Genomic DNA, 27,692 nt, shown 5'->3' with positions numbered 1-27,692 from the left:
GGCAAACCCCGCTCCGCGCTTGATATTGCTCCTTCAGGTTCCGCGTGCATGCTTGCGGTATGAATGTTCACGCCATCCATAGCATACCATGTCACAGCACACCACCTCGCACTACCGGTACACCACAGCACACCACCACTATCCACGGCGCGTGCATACGGTAGGAAGGCAACGCCAGCATCGTATGCACCTTGCACCTTGCACCTTGCACCTTGCACCTTGCACCGTCCATGTCCTACGGCCACACCACAAACCCACGCCATTGTGCAACCAACACCACCACCAACACCACCACCAACACCCCAACCAACCCTACCAACCCACCCCGCCCCACAAATCTCCAGATGATTCGCATAAGCGACCGACGGCAAGCCTTCTCGTGACACCCACACATGTGCCATCCTCACTCTCTCCCTAGAGCACAGTAGCCTACCTAGCTTCCTTCCAGCACAAAAACCCAAAAGGTAACCTGCGCTGCCGTGCACTGCCGTGCGCTGCACTGCGCTGCGGGCTATTCTACTGCGTCCCGGGCCGCACCCAAGTCGCACACACCTCTGGTAACGGTACGGTACCGGTGCGGTAGTGGGAGTGGGTAGTTGCACACGGCTCATCTCCGCTCAGCATGATTACTACCACCACCACCACCACCACCACCACCATGCTCAATGCGCGCGCTGTTTCCCAATGGCGAGGGCGCGCAGTCTTGCAGCGAGTGTTTGATGCTGAGGAGCTGGGTTGTGGTGGCCATGTGTAGATATGGGTATGGCTGGGATGGGTGTGGTGGGTTGGAAGGCCGGGGGGAGGGGAGTGGGACGGAAGTCTGGTGATTACCGTACCGTAACCCGCTGTACCTACCGTGCCTACCGTACCAGCACCAGCACCAGCACCAGCACCGTACCCCACAACAGCACCACCCAGTCGGTGTAGCCAGACAGGTAAAACCGGTCTGGAGAAGCAAATCAAAGTGACAGTCCAGTGCGCCATACCTACCCACTCGTCTCCGTCTAGCTATCTGGTGTATCTAGGCTGGGCATGTGGGTAAAGTAACATGACCCTCTGCGCCGCTTGCGCGAGACCCGCCAGTCCCATGACTGCTATTTTCCATGTCCGACTCGATGAACGTATCCCAACCTCGCCGTTTTCCCCCAATTCAGGTCAACACCTCGTGACTGCCTCGGAATGTACCGGTACATGGTCTACCCTTTCTGCCTCTGTAGAACGCAAGACGAGGCAAGGCGGGTATGCTGATCCCCCCCCAAAACCCCGCAAACATGACGGGCCTGGGGTGTTTGGCAGAGCGGATGCCCTTTGACTCCATCCATCATACCATCCTATGCTACACCCAACCATACACAAATACCTTGCCCGACATGTGTGAGCAGAGTCGAAGCAAGCGCAAGACAACATTGGACATCACACCCACCAACACAACCACAGCCAGCCAGCCCATCTCTACTCGGTTTCCACTTCCTTGCTTCCTTCCTCTCCCCTCGCTCTCTTCCCCTCCTGTCTCGTATTCTCGTCCATGTCTTGTGACCAGCACGCAACGCGGGTGTGCTGTACAGAGTGCATATATCCATATATATCCTATACATTGTACATGTGCCATCGTACAGACGTACAGCACAGCAGGGTACTGGACATGCATGCATCCCTCCCGCACGCCATTACCCGCAACCAAGCTGTTGGCCGGATGCAAGGGGCGCAGCAGGTCAAGGGGTGAAGGGGGGGGGGCGGTAAGCGTGGCTGTGGGAGCAAGTGTGTGTGTGTGTGTGTGTGTGGTACTCTTTTTCCAAATTGCGATTTTTTTTTCTAGTTTGTTTATTTATTTCTCATACGGTACGTGTGGCGTGGGGTTTTTTTTTTAGATTAATGGGCATGCACACGAGTGGATTGGAGATTTGAGGGGGAAAGGGCGGGCGAGGGGGGAGTGGTTGGATGGATTTGTGGAGGGGAGATGGGGTTTGGAGATGGAGGGTGTGGAATGATTTGGGTGGAGGGGGATTGGAATTGGGATTGGAATTGTGGTGGTGGTGGTGGTGACGTGGGCCCGAGAACGAGTAAATGCGCACGTGTGTCTGCATGTACATGTATAATGTTTCTGTACATTGGAATGGCATACCATACTACATTACTCCATGTCTTCCCCAAAACTACACACCAAAAACCGACCCCCCCCCCCAGCTTACCCTGACTCCGCCCCTTGCCCTCCCACGCTGATTCAGCACCATCACTCATACAATCCCCGTCCAAGCAAAGCCTGACTCCCATCAAAGCCCCAGCCTGCAACAACCGAGGCTGTGCAAATGGGAGTACCACAGTACGTACTCTACACCGTACACCGTACCCGCCCTGGTCCGAACTTACAATACAAAAGTACGGTACGGTTACGCGCTGGGATCGTGCGGGGCGCGCGGGCGGGCAAGCACGAGGTACATACCTATCTAGTCCATCGCCATTCTCCATTTTCCACGGTGCGTACATCCGCGCCGTCCGGGGCAAGGGTTTGGAAATCCGTCGTGCCTTTTTTCTTTTTTCTTTTTTCTTTTCTCTTTTCGTTTCGGGGAAGGGGGTTGTGGTGCTAGGGTGCTAGTAGGAGTTGCAGTGGGTAGGAGAAGAAACGGCAGGCTAGGGGAGGGGGAGCGATGGGTGTGCACGTAGGTACTAGACAATCCTGTTTGTCCATGGAGTTCGCCGTTCGCGAGTCTTCGCCGATGCAAGGATGAGTGAGAGATCAGCTAGAGTAGATGGCCGATTGTGGGCTATGGACTCTGATTTGAGGACGGAGGTGGGCTGCGTTGCATGCTACCCGTCGGACACGACGCCATGGCAGCTGAGAGAAAGAGAGCGAGAGAGAGACGGGGGGACTGGGGGACATGGGCATGGCAGTTTTTTCCTTCTCTTGTCGGCTTTGAGAGGCTTGGACGAACAAGGGCGGGGCAAGATTCGGCTCCATTACTTGACGGCGCATTCAGGCGAGGTACTGTACTGTACAGTGGCTACTACGGTAGATGGCAGCGCTGCTTTGCTGTGCTTTGTGGACGAACGGTTCTCCCGCCGCAGGTCATCGGCCCTCCCGTCTTTGTCTGGCTGTGTGCCCCGCTAACGGAGGATTGCCTCATGCCTCATGTCGCCGAGTGGCACACACGGACATGGCAAGTGTTGTGCTAGGGTACGGTAGGTCCTGTCCGGTACATGGCTGCCCTAAGGCCTTGGAGGGGCTTGCCTACCAACGCTAACTACCTACACAACTGTACCAAGGCCCGCTCACGTCACTGGTCGGACGCTGGCAACACACCAACCACAAATGACAGCCCAGCACGGTGACAACGGCGACCATGTGTAGAAAATTGACCGACGCAACAACGGACCAGCCCTATCAGCGACGGCCAAAGGGCAAGGGCAGGACGGACAAGGCGATGGCCCCCTGCCCCTGTAACTACCTTCTTTTTAGGAAGCGCGTTCCCATCTGCCGTCATGCTCGGGCGCATTGCCTCGAACAGCGGCGGGAAACCGACAGCAGCCTTCAGCCCTCACCGGATCGCAGCAGCCAGCCGAAAGGAGATGCTGCAGACTACTGCCCAGCGGTCAGAGGCTCGTGCCGTGTCGTTCGTGACTTGTCGCTGCACTGCACTGCAAGCGAAAGCGACACAGGGCGGCCCGTTAGATGAAAAAGATGAGGCCGAGGTGCTGCCAGGTGCTGTGCCACGCTGTTTTGTGATGCCATGCCGTGCTCCTTGCTTGCATTGGCAGCAGTGGCAGCAACAACAGCAGGTGGGCAGCGAGCGCAGCAACCATGCAGCCCTTTTCTCTCTCTCTCCCTCTCTCTTTCTCTTTTTCGTTCTCCCACCTTGCGGCAGGGTTTGCAGCTTGGATGGCGAGTGGAGCTGTTTCTTTGCAGAGAGAGGGGGGGGGGCCATTTGCAGCTGGCTGGCCAAAGACGCAAGCGGTGGAGACAAGCGCGGTGCAGCCAAGTGGCAGAGACGGGCTGGTAGCCATGAGTGGTCAGCGCGGAAGACGTGGCCGCGTATGAAGGTATGAGGCGGCCGTGTGTGTATAATTAAAGGCTCGTAGATCACACGCGAGCGGCAGTACCCGAGGCCTCTTGGCGAAGTCACCACTTGATGAGCAAGCTGGCCGGGCCGACGCCCATGCAGCAGAAGGCCCCCTCCCCTCCCCTCCCTCCCCTCCCTCCCACCGTCCAAGTCATCCGCCCCCAAGCCTGGTCTGTTTTCAAAGGGGCTTGCTGCTTGCCGATGGCGAGCGACTGGGCTTGCTGGTGGGCCATACATTTGTGTTGTGCTGTTAGGAAGGGCAGATGGCTGGCCTGGGCTGGCTAGCAGTCACGCTTGACGGTTGCGGTCGAGGAGCCAGTGTGTGTGTGTGTGTGTGTGTGTGTGTGTGTGTGTCTACCTACCTACTCTAGTAGGCGTATGGATGGATGGATGTAGGTATGCACTATGCCATTATGGTGGATAGGGATCATGGTAATGGTAGGGGACGGGGACGGGGATGGTGCTGGGGGTAGCTACAGTAGGTATGACTGGGATTGGGAGTAAGTGGACAGGGACATGGCTAGGGGGAGCGAAGGGGCGAGCAGAGAGAGAGACACACACAGAGAGAGAGTGTGTGTGTGTGGAGTGTGAGAGAGAAAGTGAGAGAGCTGGTACTGGTGTTGCTGGTGCACAGAGATGGCGGCGGCGGCAATGATAGTGGTGGTGGTCTAGGTGGTGTGTGGGCGTGGGCAGGTGGCGGCGTGGTGATGATGCAACGTTGCGCAGACGCTCGTGTGTGAAAAGGAAGCGCAGCAGGCAGGGCTCGCGCATATGGCGTACATAAGTTGATAGATGGACATACCTACGGCATTGCGTCCTAGTACACATACAGTCCATTCCTGTACAATTAAAAAGGAGGAGTAGACACATGGTGGGCTGTTAGGTCTAGGCAGCAGGTACCTAGGTACAATGGTAGACACACCACAACCACCTAGAGAGGCACAGTACGGGGATATACTAGGTGAGGGTATGGACGGTACAGAGGTAGGGCCTACGAGGTTTGTCATGTCTGTCTGTGCCTTGTGATAAAAGCAGCATGCGTGCCATGGTGTGCCACTTGTGCCATGGGCCCCTCTCTCTCTCTCTCTCTCGCTCTCTCTCTCTCTCTCTCCCCCTCCCTCTCCCCCTCTCTCCCTGTGAGCTCCGCTCGTCTCGCCCTCGCTGCCTGGTCCATCCCATGCACTGTGCCCGCCAAACGCGCTAAGCTAAGGCGAAGGCTCGATCCGCTTGTCGAGCTTGCAGGGTTAAACGCCTTCGGCCGCGAAAGGGTTGACGAACTTGGGCTGATTTTCTAGTAAAGTAGTGGCCGCCCATCAGCCCGCTTGAATCTCCTGTTCCCATGCTCCTGGGACCCTCCACGCTTCGAGAAGCCCAGATACTCCGCATCCATCCACCGCCAACCATCATCATCATCACCATCCATCAGCACCACCGCTACCACAACCACCACCACCACCACCATCAGGACCATCACTACAACCACCACCCCCACCGCGACTTCATTGCTCGACCCACGTTGATTCTCGCCCTCTTCTTTCTTTCCCTCTCCCTCTCTCTCTCTCTCTCCCTCTCTCTCTCTCTCCCCCTCTCTCTCTCTCTCTCTCTCTCGCTCGCTCGCTCGCTCTCTCGCCTCTTTCGTCTCCGTTCTACCCTCTCCAACCCAACCCAACCCCACCACCCTACAGTTGCTGCTGTCCGTCGACCACGCTTCCTCTCTCTCTCTCTCTTTCTCTCTCTCACACACACACACATACTTTCTCTCCCTTCTCTCCTTCTCGCCGTCCACGAGGGAGTGCCTGCGCGCGCCTTATCCCTCCCTTCGACTCCCTCCCCCGTGCGTAGCCCTGCATCCGTCGCCGTCGCCGTCTCCGTCGCCCGCCCTGCACTGCTTTCGTTGAACCTGCAGCCGACCTGACGGCCCCCCCGCCAGTGTTTGTGACACCTCACCCGCCCCAGAGGATCTCCCGCACCACTTGTCTCGTTCCTCGAAGCCTGTCGACCGAGTTGCACTGGTACATGACGGCGTGACAGCACCACGTTGCGCCCGCATCTAATTCGACACCCGTCTCTCCGTCCTCCGTCCTCCGTCACCCGTCACCCGTCACCCGTCACCCGCCATCCAACCACCCAACCACCCAACCACCCACGCACCCACGCACACCGCCGTTGCCGCTGCCGCTGCCCCTGCTGCCATGTTTCCACACCAGGGCGGTCAAGGCCAGCTCCCCACGCACTGGCAACCGCCAACGTCACAGCAGCCTGCCAATGGCGCATATCCGCCGCCTGCTCATGTAAGTCGCTGGTCACGCGTGCCCAATTCCTTTGCGCTGCTTTGCTTTTGCACGCCGTCCACCCACACATGAGCTGCAGGCCGGCCTGCTGACAAGTCGGCTCCCAACCGTAGATGAACTCGAACCTCCCTCCTCCTCCCCAAGAACCCCGTCCGGACATGGCCCATCAACAACACCCACCACAGTACCCCCAGCCCTATCGCCTGCCCGGTCCCAATGAGTGGACTCGCGGCCCGCCCTCCCAGGACCCATATCGCCAGCAAGCCCCTCCACCGCCGCAATATGTCCAGCAGCACCACCAGCCGCCTGCGCCACGCCAGCGCACTGCCATTGCCTGTCGGTACTGCAGGCGTCGCAAGGTAAATCAATGCCTTTGCCGAGACGGCCGTCGAAACCGTCCATTCCGCATGCTAATGCCAACCTAGATTCGCTGTTCGGGTTTCGAGGCCACCGAAGACGGCCGCTGCTCGAATTGCATGCGATTCAACCAAGACTGCATCTTCACGCCTGTCTCGGCTCAGACCCAGGCCTTTGTGCCTGCACACACGGTATGGCGCGGCGTTGGCCAGCCTCCGCCCATGTACGGCGCATATGGCCAGCCTCTTCCCCCGGCTAGCCACGCAGAGGCATTCGGACAGCCCGCGCGTCCGCAGCCGTATTTGCCAAGTCCCACTGCAGGTCCGTACTCTGCTCACTCTGAACATGGTCCGCCAGGTACGCCTCAAGAGGAGGCAGCCCGTGAGGCGCTGATGGGCAGGAAGAGGCTCCATCCCGAGCCTCACACTCCTACCCTGCCGCCGCCACCACCTGGCTCAGCCTCACAGGCAGCTCCTCGTCGAGGCCCTAGCTCAGACTATGTATATCCAGAGCCACAGTCTCTAACTTCGGCTGCTTCTACAGCAAACCCTTCTACTCCCTACGCGTCTGGCCCGCCCCCTCCCCAGCCATACTACACCGCACAACCCCCTCGTCAGGGCTCACCGCAGAGCGCCTACCGTTACGAACCGAGCCGATCGTCTTCCTCGCCCCATTCCCAAGCGCCCACCACACCGGGCGCCCCTCCTACCCCCTACTACGCCGCTCCACCGCAGCCCAACGGCGCCCTGCAGCCGCCTCCGCCACCGCCGCGCAGTGATGGCAGGACGCCGCCTCCTCCCCCTCCGACGACCACGTCCTCGACAGCTACAAGCAGGCCTAGCATGCGCATCAACGACCTTGTTACGGATAATGGAAATGGACGCACGTCGACTGATTCTTCCATGCTGAATATGCTCAACCGTCGACCCATGTAGACGGCTCTCTCTCTCTCTCTCGCGTCGAATGGGTTTTGCTCCAGAGCTGGTCTTGCAGGAGCAGCACGCGCGGCAAAAAGCACCGTGCAGCCATTTCCATTTCGAATCTTCAGTCGTTATTTCCTTCCGTGTATAACCTTTCTCCCTCTACACTGTTCCTGCACTTCTCACAAGGAGTTTTGGTCATGAGCAGTGCTCTTTTTCGGGGCGGACATTTGCTTTTATTGCCACAAAGACCATGCAACGTCATCGCATTGTCGGGTTGAGACGATGTATCCTTGGTTCTGATGATGCGCGGCGAGTGTCTGCAGCACACCATTTCACAATCTCTCCGCCTCGTATTGCGGCCGAGGAAGTCTGGGTCATGCTGGGGGCCGTTCTGAAAACTTCCATGGTGGCAAGCGTTCGAATTTACCTCTCCTTTGTCTACAATAAATTGGGTGGCCATCTGTCTTTTACTGCAAACAACTAGAACTGGGGCTGCATATTCGGAGGCTTCGTTGGTCTGTTCATACAAGGTATCATCGCAAGCGTGGATTGGGCCAGCAAAGTGGGATGCTTCGTTGCATCATCTGCTGGAGGGCTAGTGGTCGCTTGTGTTTTTTGCTTTCCACATGGGAAGGTCGACTCCACCTTCTCTGTGCGCGATACGTCTTTTTTGTTTGCGCGCAACTCTTGTCTTGGGTTCTTTGCTTGTTCCCGGTGCGGATCACTTCTTCTGTCTCTACTGCGAACCGATATCAAATTCACATGGGGGGCCGGTGGGGGCATGGGGAATACTGGATTTGGGTGGCTATCTGATTTTTTTGCTGTTTTCAACTTTGAATCTCTTATGCGACTTCTAACAAGAGCGAGATCGTATCTGTAGTATTTTGGGCTTGCTAAAAATACAACTTTTACTGAGAATTCCTTTGCAGGGCGCGTGTTTTCTTGCAGACACACACACACACACACAAACGTGCTCTGTGGCACACATCCTCCCGCCCAACGTTTCCGTCTTTCGCGCGCCATCTGTGCGGCATGGCATGGCATGGTTCTCGCGTGCCTGTCCCCTTTACGATCTCGCCAAGCACGTCCGTTTCGTCGCATTAGTCAATCGCATGGCTAATCGGATATCTGCGAGCGAGGTTGCAGGTACACACGATACTGTACACGTATGTAGGTACGGTCAAGCCTCGACCTCCTTCTGGCTTGTAGGTGGGTATCGTACGCAGGGCCCCAGTTGCCGTAGGGCCCTCACTTCCCCCGCCTCGCTCTCCTCCCTCTGAGCTCTTCTTTGCCTTTCCCGCAAGGTCTCGCCTGTCACGGCCAACTGGGTCTGACACGATGCACCAGCATGACACATGACAGCCTTTCCGGCCTTGGAACCGACTTGGACCTGACCTGACTCACGACACGACACAACACGCGACACGCGACACGGTTACATTCATCAGCTGCACATGCGCAAGCAGAGAAAAAAAAACTGCAGAGAAAAAACGTCAGCCAGCCATCCAACCAGTCAGCCAGCTAACCAAAAAAAATCTTTCACTACTCTGTCCAGTTAGGCGGTCACACACACCACCACCACCCCGAAACCAGAGATGAATTCTCTGGGCCGGCTTTTCTTTGTTCATGACTCTTTCTCCCCCTTCTCTTTCTACACTCTCTCTCATTCTCATCCTCTCTCTCTAGCCGGCAGCGGGCGGGGAGACAATTTCTTCGCCGCCGCCGACTCACCATCGGTACACACAGCGCACACCACGGGACGCACCGGTGCGGCCGCTCGCACGCTCAAGGCAAGACCGCATTGGGCTGCGGCGGCATGCGGAAGGCACCAGCAAGGCACCAGCTTGCCTGCCTCCACGCTTGCAGGTCGGCACGCTTGCGAGGTTGTATGCTTGCGGGCTTGCAGCGCGACCGGCGACCGGGCAAGGCAAGGCAAGGCAAGGGAGCGAGTGCGTTCCCGGCTTGCTCACACCACTGGATGGGCATGGGCTGGTTGGATGCTTCGAGGGCCCCGCTGCCGGGCTTAGTGTACCGGAGTGTGTGTGTGTGGTGTGGACGAGTTATCGATTGTGCGGGTGGGGGAGGGAGGGGTGATGTGGTGAATTGGAATTGGGGGGGGGTAGAGAAGGGAGGAGGGAGCAAAAGGTAGGTAGGTGTAGGGTTGGTCGTGGGTAGATTTGTGTAGGATGAAGATTATTTTTCTTTTCTATAATATAAACATTACAACAGTTCAATGGCATTTATTGGTATACCAGATTCCCAGTCACCATCCCATCCCATCCTATCCTCCCATCCTCCCAACTCCTCACACACATACATACACACTCCCACCCCAATCCCTCCAAACCAGACCCCTTCTCCTTACCCACCTTCTCAATCCCCCCAAACCACAAAGAATCCAAACCACATTCCACGCCAACCCAACCCATCCCCTACACAACTACCCTACCGCATTCCCCTCCCTCCCTCCCTTCCCTGTGCAAGCGAATCGACCAAGAATCTGAATCTAATCAAGCGAGCAAATACGGTACGCAGATACTGTGTGTATAATGCAATTTCTATAACCAGGAGCAGAGGCACAACAACAGGCTGGCTCAATCAGAGAAGACGAGACTTTTTGGATTGAGTGTGTATGGGTTGGGTATTTTATTGGATGTATTCATCTCCCCCTCTATTCATCTCCCCCTCCATCCTTCCATCCCCTCCATCCCAATTTCCCCAAACAAGCCTAGCCCCACCCCTCCAAACTCCGGTACACTAAACTCGTCTCCCCGATCACAGGTCCCACAGCCCTGCTGGCCTATCTGCCGGCTCTGGCTGGCTTACTGGCTGTGTGGCCGACTGACGGGCTGGCTTCGCTTGGATACTGGGAAGAAGATGAGGGGAGCCTGGGAGGTTGAGAGGTCGAGGGGGAGAGTGTGGTACGCTAGTGGGGGGGGTGGAAGGTGGAGGAATGAGTAGTGCATGAGTGAGTGAATTAAAAAGCCAACGAGACTGGGGACATGGAAAATGCGTTTTCATGTATTACTTCCCCCGTGACCACAACATCCTGCGCGTTGCCGCAGCCTGTCTATTCACACTACACACCCTACCTGCACACGGGGCGTCGTGTAAAAGTCTCCACTCCACTGTTAACCACATCTGTCTACAGTACCCCCATGTCCACGGCACACAAACAGCACCCGGTACCGCGGGATTTGGCGCTTTGGTACGCTAGTAGGCTATTTGCGGCGGGGGGGGGGGGGGGGGTGGGTTTTTTGGCAGGTATTTGGGGGTTTGTCAGGATGGGATATGGGTGGTGCGGTGGGTGGTATAGGATATCTAAGTGTAGGACTGGGATTGAGGAGGTGAGTGGGTGATTTTGGATACGGGTGTAAGGTATGGAATATTGGACCGACACACCCCTTCTGCCGGGGTTTTTCTTACTATGGATTTTTTAGGATGGGCTGGAGGTTAGATTTGGTGAGACTCTGGGGTGTCTGTCTGGGTATGTGGGCTTTCGGGTTGGGTGTGCGTTGGGGTAGGGAATAGGGGGGTATTGTTCACATGTGGGAAGATGTACACGCATAGCGAATGGAGTGAGATGGGAGGATGAGGGTGCGTGATGGGATTTAGATTAGGAGCGTGTTGGTATATACCAGCTAGGTACCTTGTTCACTCTCATGGACGAATTGAGTCCTGCAAAGTGTGGGGTGCTGTTTTACGGGCTGGTGGGAATTCTGCGCATGATAATGTGTGTGTCAATGGTAGGCCTGTATTTCAGTAATGAAAGACTTTAGGGAGTGTAGTGTGTGGTCATTGTTGATTGAAATTGCTAAGATGGAAGGGATTGACAACGAGAATCAAGTCCCAAGACATGAGACTGCAAGTTATGGGCACAGCAACTCTGGCAGCAGTGTAAATGAGTGGACTGTTCAAGAATACTAGCTCATGCCGAGTTGAAGGGCTTGTCTTTGCAATATTCTCACTGGAGAGATTCATAGCAGGAGCTGATTATGAAATGTAGTGATGAAAAGTTATGAGAATCAAACAAGCAGAGCTGTAGCAAAGATTGAGGATTCAAGATTTGCAAAAAGTAGTCTTGTTTGTAGTACAGTAGAGGAATGTATCCACTGCGATTGAGCAAGTGAACCAAAACTGCAAATTCACTCCATCGTCTCACCGGCCATGCTCGTACTAGAAGAAGCTGGATAACTTCATTGCTACTTGGCAAGGATCTCTAAAATGAATATATCCACTCACTCCCTTCCGCCTCGCGTGCATTGGATCCACAAACTCGCTGGATGCGGTAGACAGACAAGAAGCCACACCTACCCTTGTATTACTCGATGAATAGAGAGCCTACGTATCTCTCTGAAGTACCGAGGTACTATTCCTCGGTAAAGATACAGTAGAGCTCGAGAGAGAGAATTTTTGTGTAAGAAACCCTGCACTTGTAGTCTAGGTCTGGGTATGCGAAACTAGTCAGTGCCTCGTAAGTGACTCGTACACCGCAAGTGGAGTGAGTACCATATTCCAAGACAAGATAGCTTTGAATATTTGTTGGGAAAATTGAGGCTGCGATATCGGCTCTGAGGGATGGTTTCAAGGAAAGGAGGGGGGGGCGTAGTTCCTGCATGATCGGTCTGCGCGGGTTTCTTGCAACGATCACAGAAGAGATGTCAGATGCTCAAGTTTGTAATTAGATTGACAGGATTTGACAGATTGGACTTGCTTGTGAAAAGTTTCTTTTTCTTTGGGCTTGTATCTGCAGGTACATTGAGGAATGGAGTGGCAAGTCGACAACGGAACCCTGAAATCTACCCCTTCTTCGCCACCTTCACGCACCCCATGACCTCCCCGAAAAAACAAAGCCCCTCACATCCTCAAACCTAGCCCGCAAGACGAGCCGAGAAGGAACCCAAGTCCACAGTTCCAGTTCGGGACAACATGGTGGATCCACCTTTTCGCTCAGGTACAAAAGTGCATTTTCATCCAGTCGGGCAAGACAAAGCCGTGGTTGCAGCGACGAATGAGCGATTCAGCAAATCAATAGGCTGTGTGGCTCGCATCGTCGCGTCGGAATGTACCGCATAGAGGGAATGACAAGGTGGACTCGGTGCCTGGTGAGACGGCCGTAGTAGTCTCTTGCTGCTTTACTGCTTCTCGCGGCCCATGGTCCGGTCCAGACAGGCTCGATTCGGCCGCGAAATCAGCCATGGAGATTGAACATGGATCTGGGTTGGCCGAGTCCCGCCAGGCGATTGGGAGTCAGGGAGGGGCGGCGCTGTGAGGTCTCGAGGTAGTGGCAGTGTTGCGGTCAGATCAATGCTGCGCTCGGTGTGCCAAGAGCTTCGGGCATTGCTTTTGAGCATGATTGCGGTTGAGCGGTGTACACTTTGCTTACAGTTGCCAGATTCTTGGGAGTATCTCTCCCTACGTGAGATCTGAGATGGCTTCGAACGATCTCGAGGTATACGAGAATGAGCATGAGGCGCTGACTATGCTGCCACTGAAGGTTCGGTGGCACTCGTTCCTACCGTACTATTCAAGTCACTCGAGGAAAAGGTTCGCTCATTGGAGGTGATCCTGAACTAGAGATATTGCCAATGAACACTCGATGCTTCAGATTGGAAGACATCGGGCATACCTGCGCTGTTGCTGTTACGTGATCGCTAGCAGAAGGGTCCTTTCCGATTAGCACTGACTGGCTGTTGAAATGTAGTCCGGATAGGATCCGTTCGCCAGAGACTTTGATCCTAGAGTGTTTCCCCCTGTAATAGGGATCTATAACAACAGTGTAGACGTAACAGCGGATGCGACATTCAAACTTCCGAGACTGGGTTGAGGATCCTCCTTGTCCTGAAAACTCGTCTTGCGTTGCTTGCTTTCCTGTTCAGACTAGAATAGCCAGCACCTCCTCACAGTAATAGTGATTGCTGACCAATTCGCTGACCAAATATTATCCCATAGCATGACAAGAGCTGGCCATGCATAATCCTGCTCGACTTTATGCCCCCCTCTTGCAATTCTGTCTTGGTTGTAATTTATCAGACGCGACCACCATGAACAAGGAGACTGCAGATATACAGTCGATTTTCCAGACACTAATGGTGTTGATGCATGACGAGTGACTAGGAAAGTGACAGGCGTCCCCAAGATCGAATCATCGTTTCCCGACCGCGAAAGGGCGAGACTGGCGCGTGTGGGATATTTATATATGACGTACTAAGCTCACATCTCATAGACAAAATCTCAAGTAGAAACCAAGGGAGGTCTTCAGAGTAAGTGTAACGGATTGTACGACTACATACCTTGTAAGACAGACTGAGTGCGAGATCATAACTCACTAACAGATCATTCTCCGGTGCCATGCAATCATCTTCAGATCATTCTCCCACCTCCCAAGTCCTCTGCTTGAAGGATATGAGCCCATGGACATGGATTTCATGGAGATCTCCTAGACGTACTCGAGAGCGATTCATTCCTCAAAGTGCAGTTGTCATCGTTTGCACCCAAACGCGACAATGCGTATGGTGCATTGAACCGAACCTCTGAATCCTTATAATTCCAGAAGTTGATGGATTAAGGGGTAATATCCAATGGAGGCCACAGCCACAATAGGAACACTGAACGAGACGATGGACTCAGTGACTCGTCGTCTGAATCGTCCGGAGCTCTTGACAGTCACAATCGAAAGAACACTCAATCACTGCGCCGACAGCCTCTAGACACAAGACCAGCAGCTTGAATTACCGATGGCCGAGAGTACTGCGGCGGAGTGAATAGCCAGTGTCGACAGTAAGAAGATTGTGAGTAGATGTAAGATATAACATTGTGCAGGATGATTTACGCACAGCAGAACCACAAAACTTACATCCCCTCACTCCCCCTCCAATCCTCATTTAAGGCGACACCTCCTTCCCATCCCAATCCCAGCACCTCCCCCTCCCCTCCGCCCCCACCCGCCCAACCACACCCAGCAACCGCTCAGCGACCCAATCCCGCTCAAACAACTTCTCCTTCTTAACATTGCCCCAAAAGTCCTTGCTCAGGCCCGTCTTGACAGTGCCGGGATGCAACGCAACGGCAATGGCATTGTCCCCGGACGCCGTGCGCAGATGATTATCAAATGTCTTGACAATCTGGTTCACGCCTGCTTTGGACGCCCGGTAGCTGTACCAGCCGCCTAGGCGGTTATCGCTGATGCTTCCTACGCGTGCGGACATGATGGCTAGGGTGGATGCGGTGGGGAGGCCCTGCATGGTGGATTTGTCTGCATCCATGGATGTGCTTTTTTTGGGGAGCAAGGGGGAAAAGTGTTTGAGCATCAACATGGGGCCTAGGGTGTTTGTCTGGAATGTCAAGAGCGCGTTGTCGGCTTGGATTTGGGCTGGGGATTTCTCGGGGAAGAGGATGCCGGGGACGATGAAGCCGAGCTGGAGGTGGTGAGAGCTGGTTGGGAATTGTGCTTTACATGCAGCAGCGGCATCGGCGATTGATGCTTCGTCTGTGGAGAGCGGTTAATCGCGAGGTTCTGTACAGAGGGGAAAAATAGAAGAGTTTACCTAGCACATCCAGCTTCAGCACTGTCAGTCGGCTTTCATCAACTGGCAGTCCATCGAGCAGTTCTTCCTTGACCTTGTCAAGATCTTTACGCGCTGTAGTGACAACTGGCGCATTGGTACTACGCAGGACTTCTCTCGCAAGAGCAAAGCCAATGCCTCGAGAGGCGGGCGAAATCAACGACCATGGAGCCATTGTTGGATAGTTTCTGCCTCTGATGCTATGAAATCCATAGCAAAGATGGTTCTTCTCATAATGATCAAGCTTATGCGAATGTGGTTCAGACGCGATCGATGATGGCATACATTCGTCCGGCTAACCCAATCTAGTATGACACCAGTCTATTACCACTAGCGCTCCCATGCTGCGAGTAAGAATGTATAGTAGTGTCCTGCTTAAAGCGAGTCTTGATGTGCTTCACTCAATATCACAATCAAGAGCACAAATTTTGCGCAAAGAACCCCCCGTGTAGATAATACCAACATAGCAAGAGAATACCTTACATATTACATACGACATACATTATGTTGAATACTAAATAAGGCCGACAAGGCCACCTACTCCAGCATTGCTATCATCATTGTTCTTGTTCTCGTGATGTTATAATGTATCGTGTCTAATAGAGGTACTATTCCAGGCTTCCATATCGAGCACCTGCACGAAATTATATCCCATGTTGACTTACAAACAAATCATATCTTACCCATTCCTAACCTTTTCTTCATTCTAACTATAGTGTCTTCTTCTGGAAGTGTTGTCTTGTGGGGGGGGGGGGGTGCATACTATACATTCATATTTACTTCTTACTTTTCACTTTTCGCTTTTACGTTTACATTTACAGATATATCCACCTCCTACTTCACCATGCCCCTGTCCTTCCCCATTCTAATCTCCAGCCCGGATGCGATAAATGAAAAGACGATAGAAAAAAAAAGTATACGCTGAAATGACATCCCACCACAACTAATTCCAGGTCCCTTTGCGGTCCCCTACAATGCCAGAATTCATCATAAGAAAACGAGAAAGAAAGGGCCAAGCAAAGAACCGCAGCTTGGAGAAAACGCAAGGAACGTTACACTTCACGCCTCCCTCAAAATCACCTCACCAATCCCCCTCCAGCACCAAATCCCTACTACTCCACCCTACGCCCACTCCAAACATACCCATTGGAACAACCCAATTCTGCTTCTCGGCATCCCAATAACTAACATCCCTCCGACTGACCTCAAACTTAACCTCCTTCCTCTCGCCCCCGGTGCCATGCCGCTGCTTACCTGCCGTCAACCACACCTTGTCAAAGCCACGTAAGACTCTGATGGGGAAATCCACAGCCCGGCCTGTATACGGATCCGTGTAGTTTTGCGGAAATGAAAGGTAGAGCTGGACGACGGCATGACCGTCGCGCGGACCCGTGTTGGTGACGGAGACACTGACGGTGAAGAGGGTGGTGTAGAGGTCTGGGTTTCCGCCCGGGCCCCCGCCGGCAGCACTGGGTGGGGATGGGGTTTGGGGTTGCGGGGAGGAGGGGGCTTGCGGGGTGGCGAGGTTCGAGGTCGAGTCGAGCCAGGGGTATATGTACTTTTCTACCTTGTGGAAGCCTTCGGGGAAGATGGCGGTTTTGGGGTCGGGGAGCTCGGTTGGGTAGCTGGGTGGTGCGAGACCCGATGGTCGGGGTGCGGGAAGAGGTGTCTTCTTGCCTGTTCCTTGGATGAAGAGCGAAGAGAGGCGGAATTCGGTGTAGCTGAGGCCGTATCCGAATTCGAAGCGGGGAGTAATATTTTGTTTGTCCAAGTGGCGGTAGTCGATGTATAAGCCTTCTTTGAAGTCTTGCTGTGGTGCGAGACCGTCGGACGGGCTAGGGAGATACTTAATTTTACTGCCCGGACCATAGTCCTCTTCCTTCTTTGCGATGGTGTAGGGAAGGCGACCAGAGGGCTCCACATCACCGAACAGTACATCGACGAGTGCGTTTCCAGATTCGGTGCCGGGAAGATTGGCGAGCAGCACAGCTTTCACATTCATGATGTTGATGAAATTCTCCAGTATGACGGGACCGACGGCATGAATGACAACAATCACGTCGCCCATGCCTTCGCCGCAGCCTGCAGCAACATCTTGGATCAGTTGATCACCGCCTTTTTGGAGGAAGAGGTCGTTCCTATCACCGCGGATATCTGGAGCCCGTTAGCTTAGTCTCCCTTGGCTGGATTTACGAACAAGACTTACTCTCATAGCGCTCGTATCCTTCACCAGCGTCAGCATTAGCAAAAACAATACACAGATCTTGGTCTTCAAGGATCTCCTTGGGCTCGGGAAGTTTGTTTTCCGGCCAGTCGGTCACATATACAGTCTCGTTATCGAAAGCATCTCGGATAGCAGACACGGGCTCGATCAGATAGGTGAAGTTCACGGCACCAGAACCCCAGCCCGAAGCCAGAGTGCCGTCGTTGCAACTTTGATCCGAGCAATGATTGATACCCGCGCGAGGGAGGCGAGCATCTTCGCCAAAGATGCCAACTCGGTACTTGGTCCGCCGTTTAGCCTTGGTTTTCTGCTTCCAGCCTTTACGATCCAGGGGTAGTATCCTGCCTTCATTCTTGAGTAGGACTGTGCCCTCAGCACCGATGCGTCGGACCAGGAGGCCATGAGCGTTTTCACCTTCTCCCTGGGCGTTGACAAACTTATTCACAACGCCCATGGATTGATCAGAGGGGCTACCTTGATGGAGCTTGCCAACTCGATCATTAGTCCACGAGGAGAAGTTTGGTCCTTCATCGCTCCACTTGTCCTGTCCGACCTGATACCAAGAAGCAACAACTCGAGTCACCATGTCGTCGACACGTTCCATTGGCACGCTGCCGTTGAGGACAGCCCTGGTCAACTCAGGGCCCCATAGGCTGTCGCCCTTGGCCCATCGTAAGCCATCGCCTGGCATTGTCATGTCCAGACCAGCAAGAGCGCTAGCCACGCCTCCACGTTGTGCGAGCCAGTCAGACTGAACGAAGCCCTGAAAGCCAAGTTCGTCTTTGAGTATGCCGTTGAGTAGCTTGGAGTTTTGGCAGGCATAGGACGAGTTCACCTGGTTATATGAGCACATGACTGACGCAACTCCGGCCCTGACAGAGTCTGCAAATGGCCAGGCATAGATCTCGTGCAGTGTGCGGTCGTCCATGTTGGAGGAGATGGCGTTTGGAATACCCCATTCCCAGGCCTGTCGGAAGTGTTCCTGCTCGTTACCGACGAAATGCTTCGCCGTCGCCATGACGCCTTCTTCTTGGATGCCCTTAATTGTCTGAGCCGCCGCGACGCCCTGAAGTACAGGATCTGAGCCAAAGCCCTCCCAGTTGCGGCCTCCAGCAGGCATACGTCCAAGAGGGCCCATGGCAGGGCCAAGAAGCACGTTGACCCCCTTGGCAGCAGCCTCGGCTCCATGCGCTTTGCCTCGCAGATACATGAGCTCCTTGCTCCACGTCGCACCCACAGTGATCCCAGCGGGAAATGCAGTGATGTTGTCTGCAAATCGTATGCCCAGTGGCCCATCCTGCAGGCACAAGCTAGGAAACTTGAGTCGGGGCACCGCACCGTTGTTGCCCACGCACATGTCCATGCTCCAACCCGTGCCCGTTGTGATGTTGACCTTTTCAGGCAGCGTCATCTGCTTCACTAGTGCCGCTGCCTTCTTGTAGCTCTCCTCCCACGCCTTGTCTGTGCCACCCTTGGGCGACGGGTACCACGGTGGACTCAGGCCATCCTTGGGCGCCGACACCTTCCAGGCCCAGATGCCTCCTGTGGCGAGTATCAGCACCGTGGCGGCAATGAAGACTAGCAGCCAGCAGCAGCATCGCCCAGGCGCACATCTGCCGCTGCGGCGAGCATGTGGGATGGTGTCTGCGGCTTCTGCATCCGTCTTGAACGAGGCCTTTCGTATCTTGAGGTCGCCTGCGCTCTTCTTGCGCCTGATCTTGCTGTCGAAGGCAAGCGGGTCGTCTTCTTCGAGGTCTTCGAGCGTGCCTGTCGAGTCGGTGGAGAAGCGCGTGGGAGTTTCGATCGCGTCTCCGTCTTCTGCAGGTGCATCGATGCGTGCGTATTTGCCCCGACGGAGCTCATGGGACTCGTAGTGCGGCATGGTCACGGATTAGTTCGGTCGGACGCCAGGATGAAGGATCAGTCGCTATGGAAGCCCTCTGGGAAGAGTAAGAAAAAAAAGGAGTTAAGGAAAGAGAGAAGAGAGAGAAAGAGAGTCACGATGTTGGCCCGCAATGACGCTGGCACCCTGTGGAACAGGCGCCCGCGCGTGCAGCCTGGATTAAATTAGATGAGGTGCTATCGCTGGAACATTGAGGGAGGGGAGGGGAAGGTGGTTAAAGTGGTGCCCACGATTTGCCGCCGCTGATAGGTATCACGAAAGAGATAAAGACGGAAGGCGAGATGCAAGTACTTCTTTTTGGGCCAGACGAGGAAAGCAGCAAAGACGAGAAAGACAGGAAAGACAGGAAAGACTTGGGTGGTTGGCTAAACCCGCCAGTCGACATGAAACATGGTGGTAGGATGCCTAGATAGTAAGTAGGCACATAGGTACAGTCGCAATTGTCAGTCTTCAGGGATGTCCCGTTCCTGCCGATCAAAGTGGGCTCCCGAGCCAAACTGCCCATGTCCTCACTAATCACCTAATCGCCCCTAGTCTAGCACTCCCGCTTCGCCGCCGCATTCTGGCCTTTCACCATCACATACACAGTACATATAACTCTCTATATATATAATTTGCATATACCATCTCCATCTTCATCGCATCAGCAAGAAACAGCCAAATGTTCACGTGTCATCATGATCATGAATCTAGTTTTGAAATTCGTTGCTAGCTTGTTATCATGTCAAGTCTGACAGCCAGCCTACACACTACACGTTTTTTCGTCACTTCGATGTCGCATTTCCGTCTCATCATCCTGCTTATCTATGCACCAACCTGGTTCAAGATACCCTGGAGGTTGATGGACTTGGGGCGCTCAATAGGCAGACCCAGTGCCCTGTCCCAGATGAGCTGTGCAAGAGGACCAAGACCGCGGCTGACACCAAAGGTTGCCGTGTAGTAGAGTGTCTCCTTGAATCCGTAGTGGTGGAAGAGAACACCCGAAGACGAGTCGACGTTGGGGAAGGGGTTCTTTGTCTGTATATCGTGTTAGCTAAGGCTTTCATCCTCCAATGGACCTATCATGACTTGCCTTTCCATGCTCGGTGAGCACACCCGGAGCGACTTCGGAGTTCTTCTTGACAAGCTGGTAAACCGGGTTGGCCGCAATGTCAGGGCGGGCATTGGCAAAGTCCATCAGTGCCTCGAAGCGGGGATCGGGCTTCCTCAGCACCGCGTGACCGTATCCAGGGATGACACGCCCAGACTTGAGCACGCTCCAGAGGTAGTTCTTCACGTCGCTCTCGCTGAACTTTTCGCCAACCGACTTTTGCATGTCGATGATGAAGCGAAGCACCTCTTGGGCCGCGAGGCCGTGGAGGGGTCCAGCCAGACCCTGAAGGCCGGCACTGTAACTGAGGAAGGGATCGCTGAGCGCAGAGCCAACCAAGTGGGTTGCATGTGCAGACACGTTACCGCCCTCGTGGTCGCCGTGTAGAGCGAGATACAGACGGAGAAGATCTTGGAATCCCTCATTCTCCTTGCCAGATTTGCCCAACATGGCAGCAAAGTTGTAGGCCCAATCTTGCTCGACATCTACCTCGGCGGGGAGCGCACCTCCACCGCGGTATGCGTTCTGGTAGATTTTGGCGGCGATGGTAGGGAGCTTCGCGAGCAGGCTGATGCTGTCATCGAAGGTGGGCTCCCAGTAGTCAGCCTTGTTGATACCCTTCTCATACGCCTTTGCAAACTTGGACTCATAGTTAAGTGCGGAGACGGCGCAGGCGAATTGTGTCATTGGGTGGAGATCCTTTGGGAAGTCATCCAGCATCTTCTCCACAAACTTCGGGATGGCAGCCTTCTCGGCCAGTTCCCGTGAGAGAGCACGAGTCTGTGCTACCGAAGGAACCTCTCCTGTGAGCAACAGCCAGAACATGGCCTCTGGCAACATTTCAGTGCCAGAGGTACCCTTGGGAAGCTCTTTTTGGCAGTCCTTGATTGTCTTTCCATGGAAGCGGATTCCCTCGTTCGCGTCAAGAACCGATCCTTCCCAGACCATAGCTTTGAGACCTCTGAAGTCTTGTCAGAATCTAAAAGTAGTCTTTATTTTGTTTGCGCATGTGTACCTCATGCCACCCAAGGCATTCTCAACCTTGACATCGCCGAGCTTCTTATCTGCATGTGCCTTGACCTTCTTCAAAAGTTCGCGCTTGGCTGGAAGGACCTTCTTGAAAGTCTCCTTGAGGTCTGGCTCAGAGGATGAAGAGTAGCTGCAGGCATGCACTGTCACGAACAATGCGTCAGTATTGCAACGTCAGAGCCGGGGCGTTTCAATTGCATACCTGAAGCAAATGGGCGTGCCTAAAACAAATGAAATGTCAGTAAAAGGCTCTTCCGGTATGCATATTTCTTTGGAATGCGGACACACCTTTGCAGATCGTAGTGCTCGCGAAGCGGTTCTTGCACTCAACGCCATCGCTGGATAGCTTCAATGAGGGGTAGTTGGGGTAAGGAACTGTGGGGTATCGGTCCTTCGCTATGGTCTATAAACTTTTGAATTGAGATTATTTCCCAATAATCAATGTCAATGGTATGATGTTGCAGATAGCAAAGAAAGAAAGAAAGAAACGGTCACTCTCGGCGACAAGATTTCACAAGGCGCGCGGGATTCGCCCATGCGATACGACGTCAAGGTACCGTACCGAGGGGTAGAGCTCCAACGCGGTTAGAGACGCTGGTTATCCTCGGTTCACACGGAGCTATGGAGAAGCATTGGCGTGTAACAGTGGATATGACAGCCTCGAGACGACACGGTGGAGAGAATTCTGGCCCCTGGTCTGCGCACGGAAAAGGATTTTGGTTACAAGACATTTTGTAGGCGCGGGTGGCAAACATCGCGAACCGTCGTCCTTCCGAAGTCGTCATCAGGATACTTTTCCGGTTGCCACCAGCTTTTGCTGTCGACAGATAGCCGTCTTGATCGCACACAAATCCAGGCTCTTCCGGCTGGTGCCTTTTTCTTCTCGAACACACAATCGCAATGCTGCGTACATTACCTCGCAGCGTCATGCGCCAGTGTCGGTCTGTGCGCGTATCAAGCAGAGCCACACGACATTTCCGTTCGCTCTCCACGACGCCATACCGCATGTCGAGTTCGTCACTCCCCACCGTAGACCCTCCAGTATCAGCAGTTCTACCTGGTGACGCCTTCCAACTGCTCCCTGAAGCATCCAAAGCGGGGTCAGCAGAAGATGCGCTCTTCGAAGAACAGGTACAGGCCGTGAAGGACTGGTGGGCATCGCCGCGATACAAGGGCATACGGCGACCCTACTCAGCCGAAGATGTCGTGAGCAAGCGGGGAGCTCTGCAGCAATCATACCCTAGCTCGTTGATGGCACGGAAGCTGTTCAACTTGCTAGAGGAGAGGGCGGCAAAGGGCGAGCCAGTACATACCAGTGCGTTGTTCAGACACCGTATAGGCAAAATAGTAACTGATGATACACTTTCCAATCACAGTGGGTGCCATTGACCCCGTACAAATGACACAGCAAGCCGCAAACCAGGAGGTCCTCTACATCTCTGGATGGGCATGCTCATCCGTGCTCAGTTCGACGAACGAGGTCTCTGCCGACTTTGGCGACTACCCCTACAACACAGTTCCAAACCAGGTTCAACGCATGTTCAAAGCGCAGCAGCTCCATGACCGCAAGAACTGGGACAACCGGCGGAAGATGAGTGCCGAGGAGCGGGCAAAGACACCTTACTTGGACTACATGCGGCCCATTATTGCTGATGGTGATACTGGGTAAGTCAGGAGATCTTCAAGTCGAATCATGAGCTAACGACGTGGCAGGCATGGTGGCCTTTCGGCAGTGATCAAGCTGGCAAAGCTCTTCGCCGAGAATGGTGCGGCAGGCGTCCATTTTGAGGACCAACTCCACGGCGGCAAGAAATGCGGACATTTGGCTGGAAAGGTTCTCGTCCCAGTCGGCGACCACATCAACCGTCTCGTAGCAGCGCGCTTCCAATGGGACACGATGGGCTGCGAGAATCTCGTCATCGCACGAACCGACTCAGAAAGCGGCAAACTCCTCTCCAGTGCCGTTGACGTCCGCGACCACGAGTTCATCAAGGGCGTCACAGAAGAGACTGAGCCACTCGCCGAGACACTCCAGAACATGGAAGCCGCCGGCGCACCAGGCAAAGAAATCGACCAATATGAAGCCGCATGGGTCAAGAAGCACAAACTCGTCACCTTTGACGAAGCTGTTGTCCAACATCTCGAGAAAGAAGGCGCCGCCCAATCCACCATTGATTCCTACCTCCAAGAAACAAAAGCCAACCCCAACTTCTCCCTCCTCAAGCGCCGCCAAGTCGCAGCGAAATACACAAAGACTCCCGTCTACTTCAACTGGGACATACCCCGCACACGCGAAGGCTTCTACCACTACAAAGCCGGTGTCGAGGCCGCCACCAAGCGCGGCAAGGAATATGCACCCTATGCCGACCTCCTATGGGTCGAAACAGGCGACCCCAACGTTGCTTCTGCCGCCAAATTCGCAGGCGAAATCCGCGCCGAGCACCCAGGCAAGAAGTTTGTCTACAATCTCTCGCCCAGCTTCAATTGGATGGGCCAAGGCTTCTCCGAGGAAGCGCTCAAGAGCTTCGTCTGGGATCTGGCTAAGCATGGCTTCGTGTTCCAACTGATCAGTCTGGCGGGGATCCATTCCACAGCGACCATCACGTGTGAGTTGAGTAGGGCATTCAAGGATGAGGGTATGCTGGCCTATGTCAAGTTGGTGCAGAGTCGGGAGAAGGAGTTGGGCTGTGATGTGTTGACGCATCAGAAGTGGAGTGGGGCTGGATATATCGATGGCATCCTGGGAGCGATTCAGAGTGGGAGTTCGGGGAGTAAGAGCATGGGGGAGGGGAATACCGAGACGGGGTTTTAAAGGTGTTGTGTACCTCATGATGGGATGCAATAGTGGGATATAAAGTGATAATGAATGCAGATTCATTCATGAACATATGGCATATATAAAGGTGATGTTGCTCATAGCTCACTCTTCCTCTTCTCCTCCTCCAAAGGCCTCCTCCCCCTTGCGAACAAGATAGTTCGATAAAACTTCTTGTCGTTGAAACCCATGTACACCTTCTCCGGCATGACTTTGACATCGATATCCACGAACCCGGCCTTGCTAAGGAACTGTTTTACCCCATCAATCGTGAAATACGGGACAACAATCGAATCCTTCATCTTCTTGACCATCTCATCGCTCGTATCGTTGTTATCCTGTTGCTTTGCCTCCTCTTGCGCATGCGCATGCTTCTCCCCGTGTCCATGGCCGTGCCCATGTCCATGCGAATGCCCAACATGATTCCCCTCACTCCCCTCCACCATCCTCCCCTCCTCATCCGCCAAACAATCCCCGCCCTCCAAGAAATCATTAAACACCAACACCCCACCCGGTCGCAACCGCTCCCTCAACCGGCTCGCCGCAAGCACCACATCTTCAAAATGGTGGAACGCGAAGCCCACGGCCGCAAGGTCAAAGTTGTACCACTCTTGGCTTGAGAATTCCGCGGGCGTAGGGTTGGCTTTGTCAAAGAGGTCGCCGTGCACGGCGCTGGTAGTGGACGCGAGGTTGAGGGATTGGGCGCGTGTGTTGTACGAGGTTACCATATTGGGGGATACGTCGATACCGCGGGTTTCGGTTACGTAGGGGCCGAAGATCTGTTTTGGGTGGGTTGGTTATATGTTTTACATGTGTTGTAACTTGTTACTCAAATCCATATGCATGTCCATCTTCATGTCCATGAACCAGACTTGTTCTTTTTCCACTTCGTGGGCTATAATATGCCAGGCTTGAAAGGGAAAAGCGAACCTACCCTAGTCATAAGTCCAGTTCCACACGCATAGTCCAGTAAACGCACTTCTTTGGCGGTAGACTCTGGGGTGTTGACGAATGGGATTCCCACCCAGGCAAGGTCAGAACGGAGTGCGTTTGTGATTTTGTCGTTTACGGGCTTCCACCAAGGTTTAGACTCGTAGGTTTCGGCCATGTCACTGCCAAAGAAAACTGATTAGAAAAGGTTCATTCATTCTCTTTCGTTCTAAGATGGAGAGATTTACTCAAAGAATACACGGTTGCGCTCTGCGGTCGTCATGGTTGAAGATTCTGCAAGGTTTGAGGACTTGGGAACAGAGTAATTCTTGTCAACAATTGGAGTTTGGTTTGAAGAAAAGATGAATGAGAATGATGAGACCTCTGGTACTGGAGTTTGACTCGTGGTTTATATAGTGATGATTGACGATCTCGAGATTTTGGATCTGTGTTCGGAGACTTTTTACAAATATTCCTATTGGCTATAAGTTGGTAGAGAGCAAACACCAGATATGTGTCCTTGTTTGCATCGAAAGCTACGTAACTTCGAAGACATAGCATTGAGCGTGAGTCATACTGGCAAATCGTACTTTGCTGAGAAATTGGAAATGGGGCTATCTTATGGGCTTCAACTAGGCCAGCCTGCAGTGCACAAGCGTGGCTGGAATTGCTGGATGTTGGGATGATGTATGGTTTTGTTTACAGTTCCTGAGTTTCCAGAAAACACTAAGATCTTCTCAATCTTGAATAGATCGCATTAATCAAAAACATGACGCAACTTCGAATAGGCGAAATATGACTTGCATTCACATGCGTTTGGAGCAGATTGAGACGCATCATAAAAGCATGCGCTAAGCCTTAAAGAAAATAGCTCCATCTGGGGTCAACTTCTTGCCTCGGTCCAGCCATCTTGATGCTTCCCGAGCAGCTGCACGCTTGATAACGCGACGACGCATCGCATTGCCGTCTTCCACGACTACAATAAGCAACTTCACATCCGCCATCATGTCCGGCAAACCTAAGATACCTGAATGGCAACGCGCAACTACCGAAAGTTCTCCATCAACACCGTCATCCAAAGTCGAGGAGAAGGAGGTTGAGGTCAAGCAACTCTCGGAGGCACCGACACCTACCGAGGACGACCTTCCGAGTACTGAGAGTGAACAAACAAGCAAATCGCCACGTGAATCACCAGCCGAAGAGGAGAAAGACAAATCACTCGATCTGTTAGAACAAGCGCGGCGATTCCTTGAGGATCCAGCAATACGCGATGCGCCTAGGGAGCAGAAGGTCGCATTTCTAGGGTCGAAGGGTGTAAGCCCTGAGGATGTTGAGACTCTGCTGGGTGCAACGCCGACTGATAATAACTCCATGACTGTAGAGGATGCTGGAGAACGAGCTTGGTCGACAGTAGGTCACCTTGTGCTCAACGCAGGGACGCTTCACATTCAAGTTATGCATACTGATAGTTATAGACACCTCCTCAGCCTGTAGAGACGCCGCAAGCTCCACCACAACCCCGCGTATTGCCTCCAATAGTCACCTACCCAGAGTTTCTTGCCACTACCGAGAAGCCGCCGCCTCTGATGACCAAAGCACGATTAGTGACCACAGCCTATGTCACAGGTGGCCTCATGGCAAGCATCTATGGGCTGTCAAAATACATTATCGCGCCAATGACAGAAAGTCTCGCCGAATCACGGCATGACTTCGCCCAACACACACAAGAACAACTCAAAAAGCTCAATGAGCAGTTAGGGAAGGCAGTGTCCGTAGATCCTGCCATCAAAGCGAAGATCATCAAAGATGTTGGAGAGGACTCAGAATCCGATTCAGATCCAACCGAACTCTACCATCGCGACTATGGCACGCAGACGACACCCACGCTGTCACGCAGGCCATCTGTATCCACCACAGACCCTCAACCCCTTGTGACAGCCCACGAGAATCGTCTAAAGATCATCAAATCGCATCTCCAAGAGCTCGAGTCCAACCGAAAAAGTAGCAGCACATCTCAAGACTCCTTACAAACAAAAGTCTCGGAACTCAGCACATATTTGAGCGAAATGAGTTATCAGAACCAGTACTATTCCAACCTGAACTTTTATGGCGCATCAAGTTATGGCATGAATGGCTCCAAGGACGGGAAAAACGACCAGATTGAAGCTGTCAAGGCTGATATTCGGGCTGTTAAGGGCGTCTTTCTGAGCGCACGGAATTTTCCGACTGGTGGTAACAATGCGCCACCAGTGCCTACAGGCAGAGTGGGTGCATAAATGGGGGAAAGTAGGGAAGTGTATATTTATTCTAGCGGGTTTGGCCATGTTGGCTTTTGGCAAGTGTTCTATGGGTGTTTTGCCTGTGTCTATTGAGGCTAAAGGATAGGAGTACAACTAAGCGTTTTGACTAATCGTACGAAGAAGCGATCAGCTGCCGTGCGATCGGCAAGGGTGCGATCGCCTGTGCAACATGCTGCTTTCAACACTCGTTGACTGATTGCCTAAAGAGGA

The 27,692-nt window shown here is 53.7% G+C and overlaps 11 protein-coding genes across 11 annotated transcripts; 5 read left to right on the top strand and 6 right to left on the bottom strand.

The window, feature by feature from the left end:
• Window positions 1–607: 607 nt before the first annotated feature.
• IAQ61_008791 (uncharacterized protein) lies at window positions 608–1,682 on the bottom strand (the record flags this gene model as incomplete). Its single annotated transcript, XM_003836381.2, has 4 exons — window positions 1,623–1,682; window positions 1,353–1,557; window positions 856–1,008; window positions 608–730 (listed from the first exon to the last, which is right to left on the bottom strand). Exons 1-4 carry the CDS (start codon window positions 1,646–1,648, stop codon window positions 608–610), a joined length of 507 nt encoding a protein of 168 aa, XP_003836429.2. The 5' UTR covers window positions 1,649–1,682.
• A 1,656-nt stretch (window positions 1,683–3,338) lies between these two features.
• Window positions 3,339–3,671, top strand: IAQ61_008790 (uncharacterized protein; the record flags this gene model as incomplete). Its single annotated transcript, XM_066098126.1, has 1 exon — window positions 3,339–3,671. The coding sequence occupies one exon, from the start codon at window positions 3,339–3,341 to the stop codon at window positions 3,669–3,671; it is 333 nt and encodes a 110-aa protein (XP_065951765.1).
• A 1,071-nt stretch (window positions 3,672–4,742) lies between these two features.
• IAQ61_008789 (uncharacterized protein) lies at window positions 4,743–7,638 on the top strand (the record flags this gene model as incomplete). The annotated part of the gene is made up of 3 exons (XM_003836377.2): window positions 4,743–6,346; window positions 6,460–6,705; window positions 6,772–7,638. The coding sequence occupies exons 1-3, from the start codon at window positions 6,248–6,250 to the stop codon at window positions 7,636–7,638; spliced, it is 1,212 nt and encodes a 403-aa protein (XP_003836425.1). The 5' UTR covers window positions 4,743–6,247.
• Window positions 7,639–8,110: 472 nt separating this feature from the next.
• Window positions 8,111–10,526, top strand: IAQ61_008788 (uncharacterized protein; the record flags this gene model as incomplete). Its single annotated transcript, XM_003836375.2, has 5 exons — window positions 8,111–8,496; window positions 8,543–8,865; window positions 9,220–9,575; window positions 9,856–10,153; window positions 10,408–10,526. Coding segments are annotated over 5 exons (1,482 nt in total), but the record flags the coding sequence as incomplete, so codon positions are not given.
• A 2,235-nt stretch (window positions 10,527–12,761) lies between these two features.
• On the bottom strand, window positions 12,762–13,987 carry IAQ61_008787 (uncharacterized protein; the record flags this gene model as incomplete). The annotated part of the gene is made up of 5 exons (XM_066098125.1): window positions 13,920–13,987; window positions 13,550–13,833; window positions 13,163–13,379; window positions 13,013–13,141; window positions 12,762–12,941 (listed from the first exon to the last, which is right to left on the bottom strand). The coding sequence occupies exons 1-5, from the start codon at window positions 13,977–13,979 to the stop codon at window positions 12,762–12,764; spliced, it is 870 nt and encodes a 289-aa protein (XP_065951764.1). The 5' UTR covers window positions 13,980–13,987.
• A 523-nt stretch (window positions 13,988–14,510) lies between these two features.
• On the bottom strand, window positions 14,511–15,433 carry IAQ61_008786 (uncharacterized protein; the record flags this gene model as incomplete). The annotated part of the gene is made up of 2 exons (XM_003836373.2): window positions 15,174–15,433; window positions 14,511–15,115 (listed from the first exon to the last, which is right to left on the bottom strand). Exons 1-2 carry the CDS (start codon window positions 15,364–15,366, stop codon window positions 14,511–14,513), a joined length of 798 nt encoding a protein of 265 aa, XP_003836421.1. The 5' UTR covers window positions 15,367–15,433.
• Window positions 15,434–15,939: 506 nt separating this feature from the next.
• Window positions 15,940–19,813, bottom strand: IAQ61_008785 (uncharacterized protein). Its single transcript, XM_003836372.2, has 2 exons — window positions 17,398–19,813; window positions 15,940–17,345 (listed from the first exon to the last, which is right to left on the bottom strand). The coding sequence occupies exons 1-2, from the start codon at window positions 19,295–19,297 to the stop codon at window positions 16,273–16,275; spliced, it is 2,973 nt and encodes a 990-aa protein (XP_003836420.1). The 5' UTR covers window positions 19,298–19,813; the 3' UTR covers window positions 15,940–16,272.
• Window positions 19,814–20,122: 309 nt separating this feature from the next.
• On the bottom strand, window positions 20,123–21,773 carry IAQ61_008784 (uncharacterized protein; the record flags this gene model as incomplete). The annotated part of the gene is made up of 5 exons (XM_066098124.1): window positions 20,123–20,335; window positions 20,391–21,369; window positions 21,424–21,580; window positions 21,640–21,658; window positions 21,726–21,773. 5 exons carry the CDS (start codon window positions 21,771–21,773, stop codon window positions 20,123–20,125), a joined length of 1,416 nt encoding a protein of 471 aa, XP_065951763.1.
• Window positions 21,774–22,442: 669 nt separating this feature from the next.
• Window positions 22,443–24,249, top strand: IAQ61_008783 (uncharacterized protein; the record flags this gene model as incomplete). Its single annotated transcript, XM_003836370.2, has 3 exons — window positions 22,443–22,752; window positions 22,814–23,102; window positions 23,151–24,249. The coding sequence occupies 3 exons, from the start codon at window positions 22,443–22,445 to the stop codon at window positions 24,247–24,249; spliced, it is 1,698 nt and encodes a 565-aa protein (XP_003836418.2).
• Window positions 24,250–24,294: 45 nt separating this feature from the next.
• On the bottom strand, window positions 24,295–25,695 carry IAQ61_008782 (uncharacterized protein). Its single transcript, XM_003836369.2, has 3 exons — window positions 25,431–25,695; window positions 25,187–25,364; window positions 24,295–25,031 (listed from the first exon to the last, which is right to left on the bottom strand). Exons 1-3 carry the CDS (start codon window positions 25,463–25,465, stop codon window positions 24,351–24,353), a joined length of 894 nt encoding a protein of 297 aa, XP_003836417.1. The 5' UTR covers window positions 25,466–25,695; the 3' UTR covers window positions 24,295–24,350.
• Window positions 25,696–26,110: 415 nt separating this feature from the next.
• Window positions 26,111–27,643, top strand: IAQ61_008781 (uncharacterized protein). The gene is made up of 2 exons (XM_066098123.1): window positions 26,111–26,592; window positions 26,658–27,643. The coding sequence occupies exons 1-2, from the start codon at window positions 26,188–26,190 to the stop codon at window positions 27,456–27,458; spliced, it is 1,206 nt and encodes a 401-aa protein (XP_065951762.1). The 5' UTR covers window positions 26,111–26,187; the 3' UTR covers window positions 27,459–27,643.
• The last annotated feature ends 49 nt before the right edge of the window (window positions 27,644–27,692 follow it).

The sequence above is a fragment of the Plenodomus lingam genome, assembly GCF_022343315.1.
Source record: "Plenodomus lingam strain CAN1 chromosome Unknown contig_5, whole genome shotgun sequence".
NCBI lineage: Eukaryota > Fungi > Ascomycota > Dothideomycetes > Pleosporales > Leptosphaeriaceae > Plenodomus > Plenodomus lingam.
Note: the sequence above shows the minus strand (reverse complement) of the source record. Positions and strands in the feature narration are given on the sequence as shown.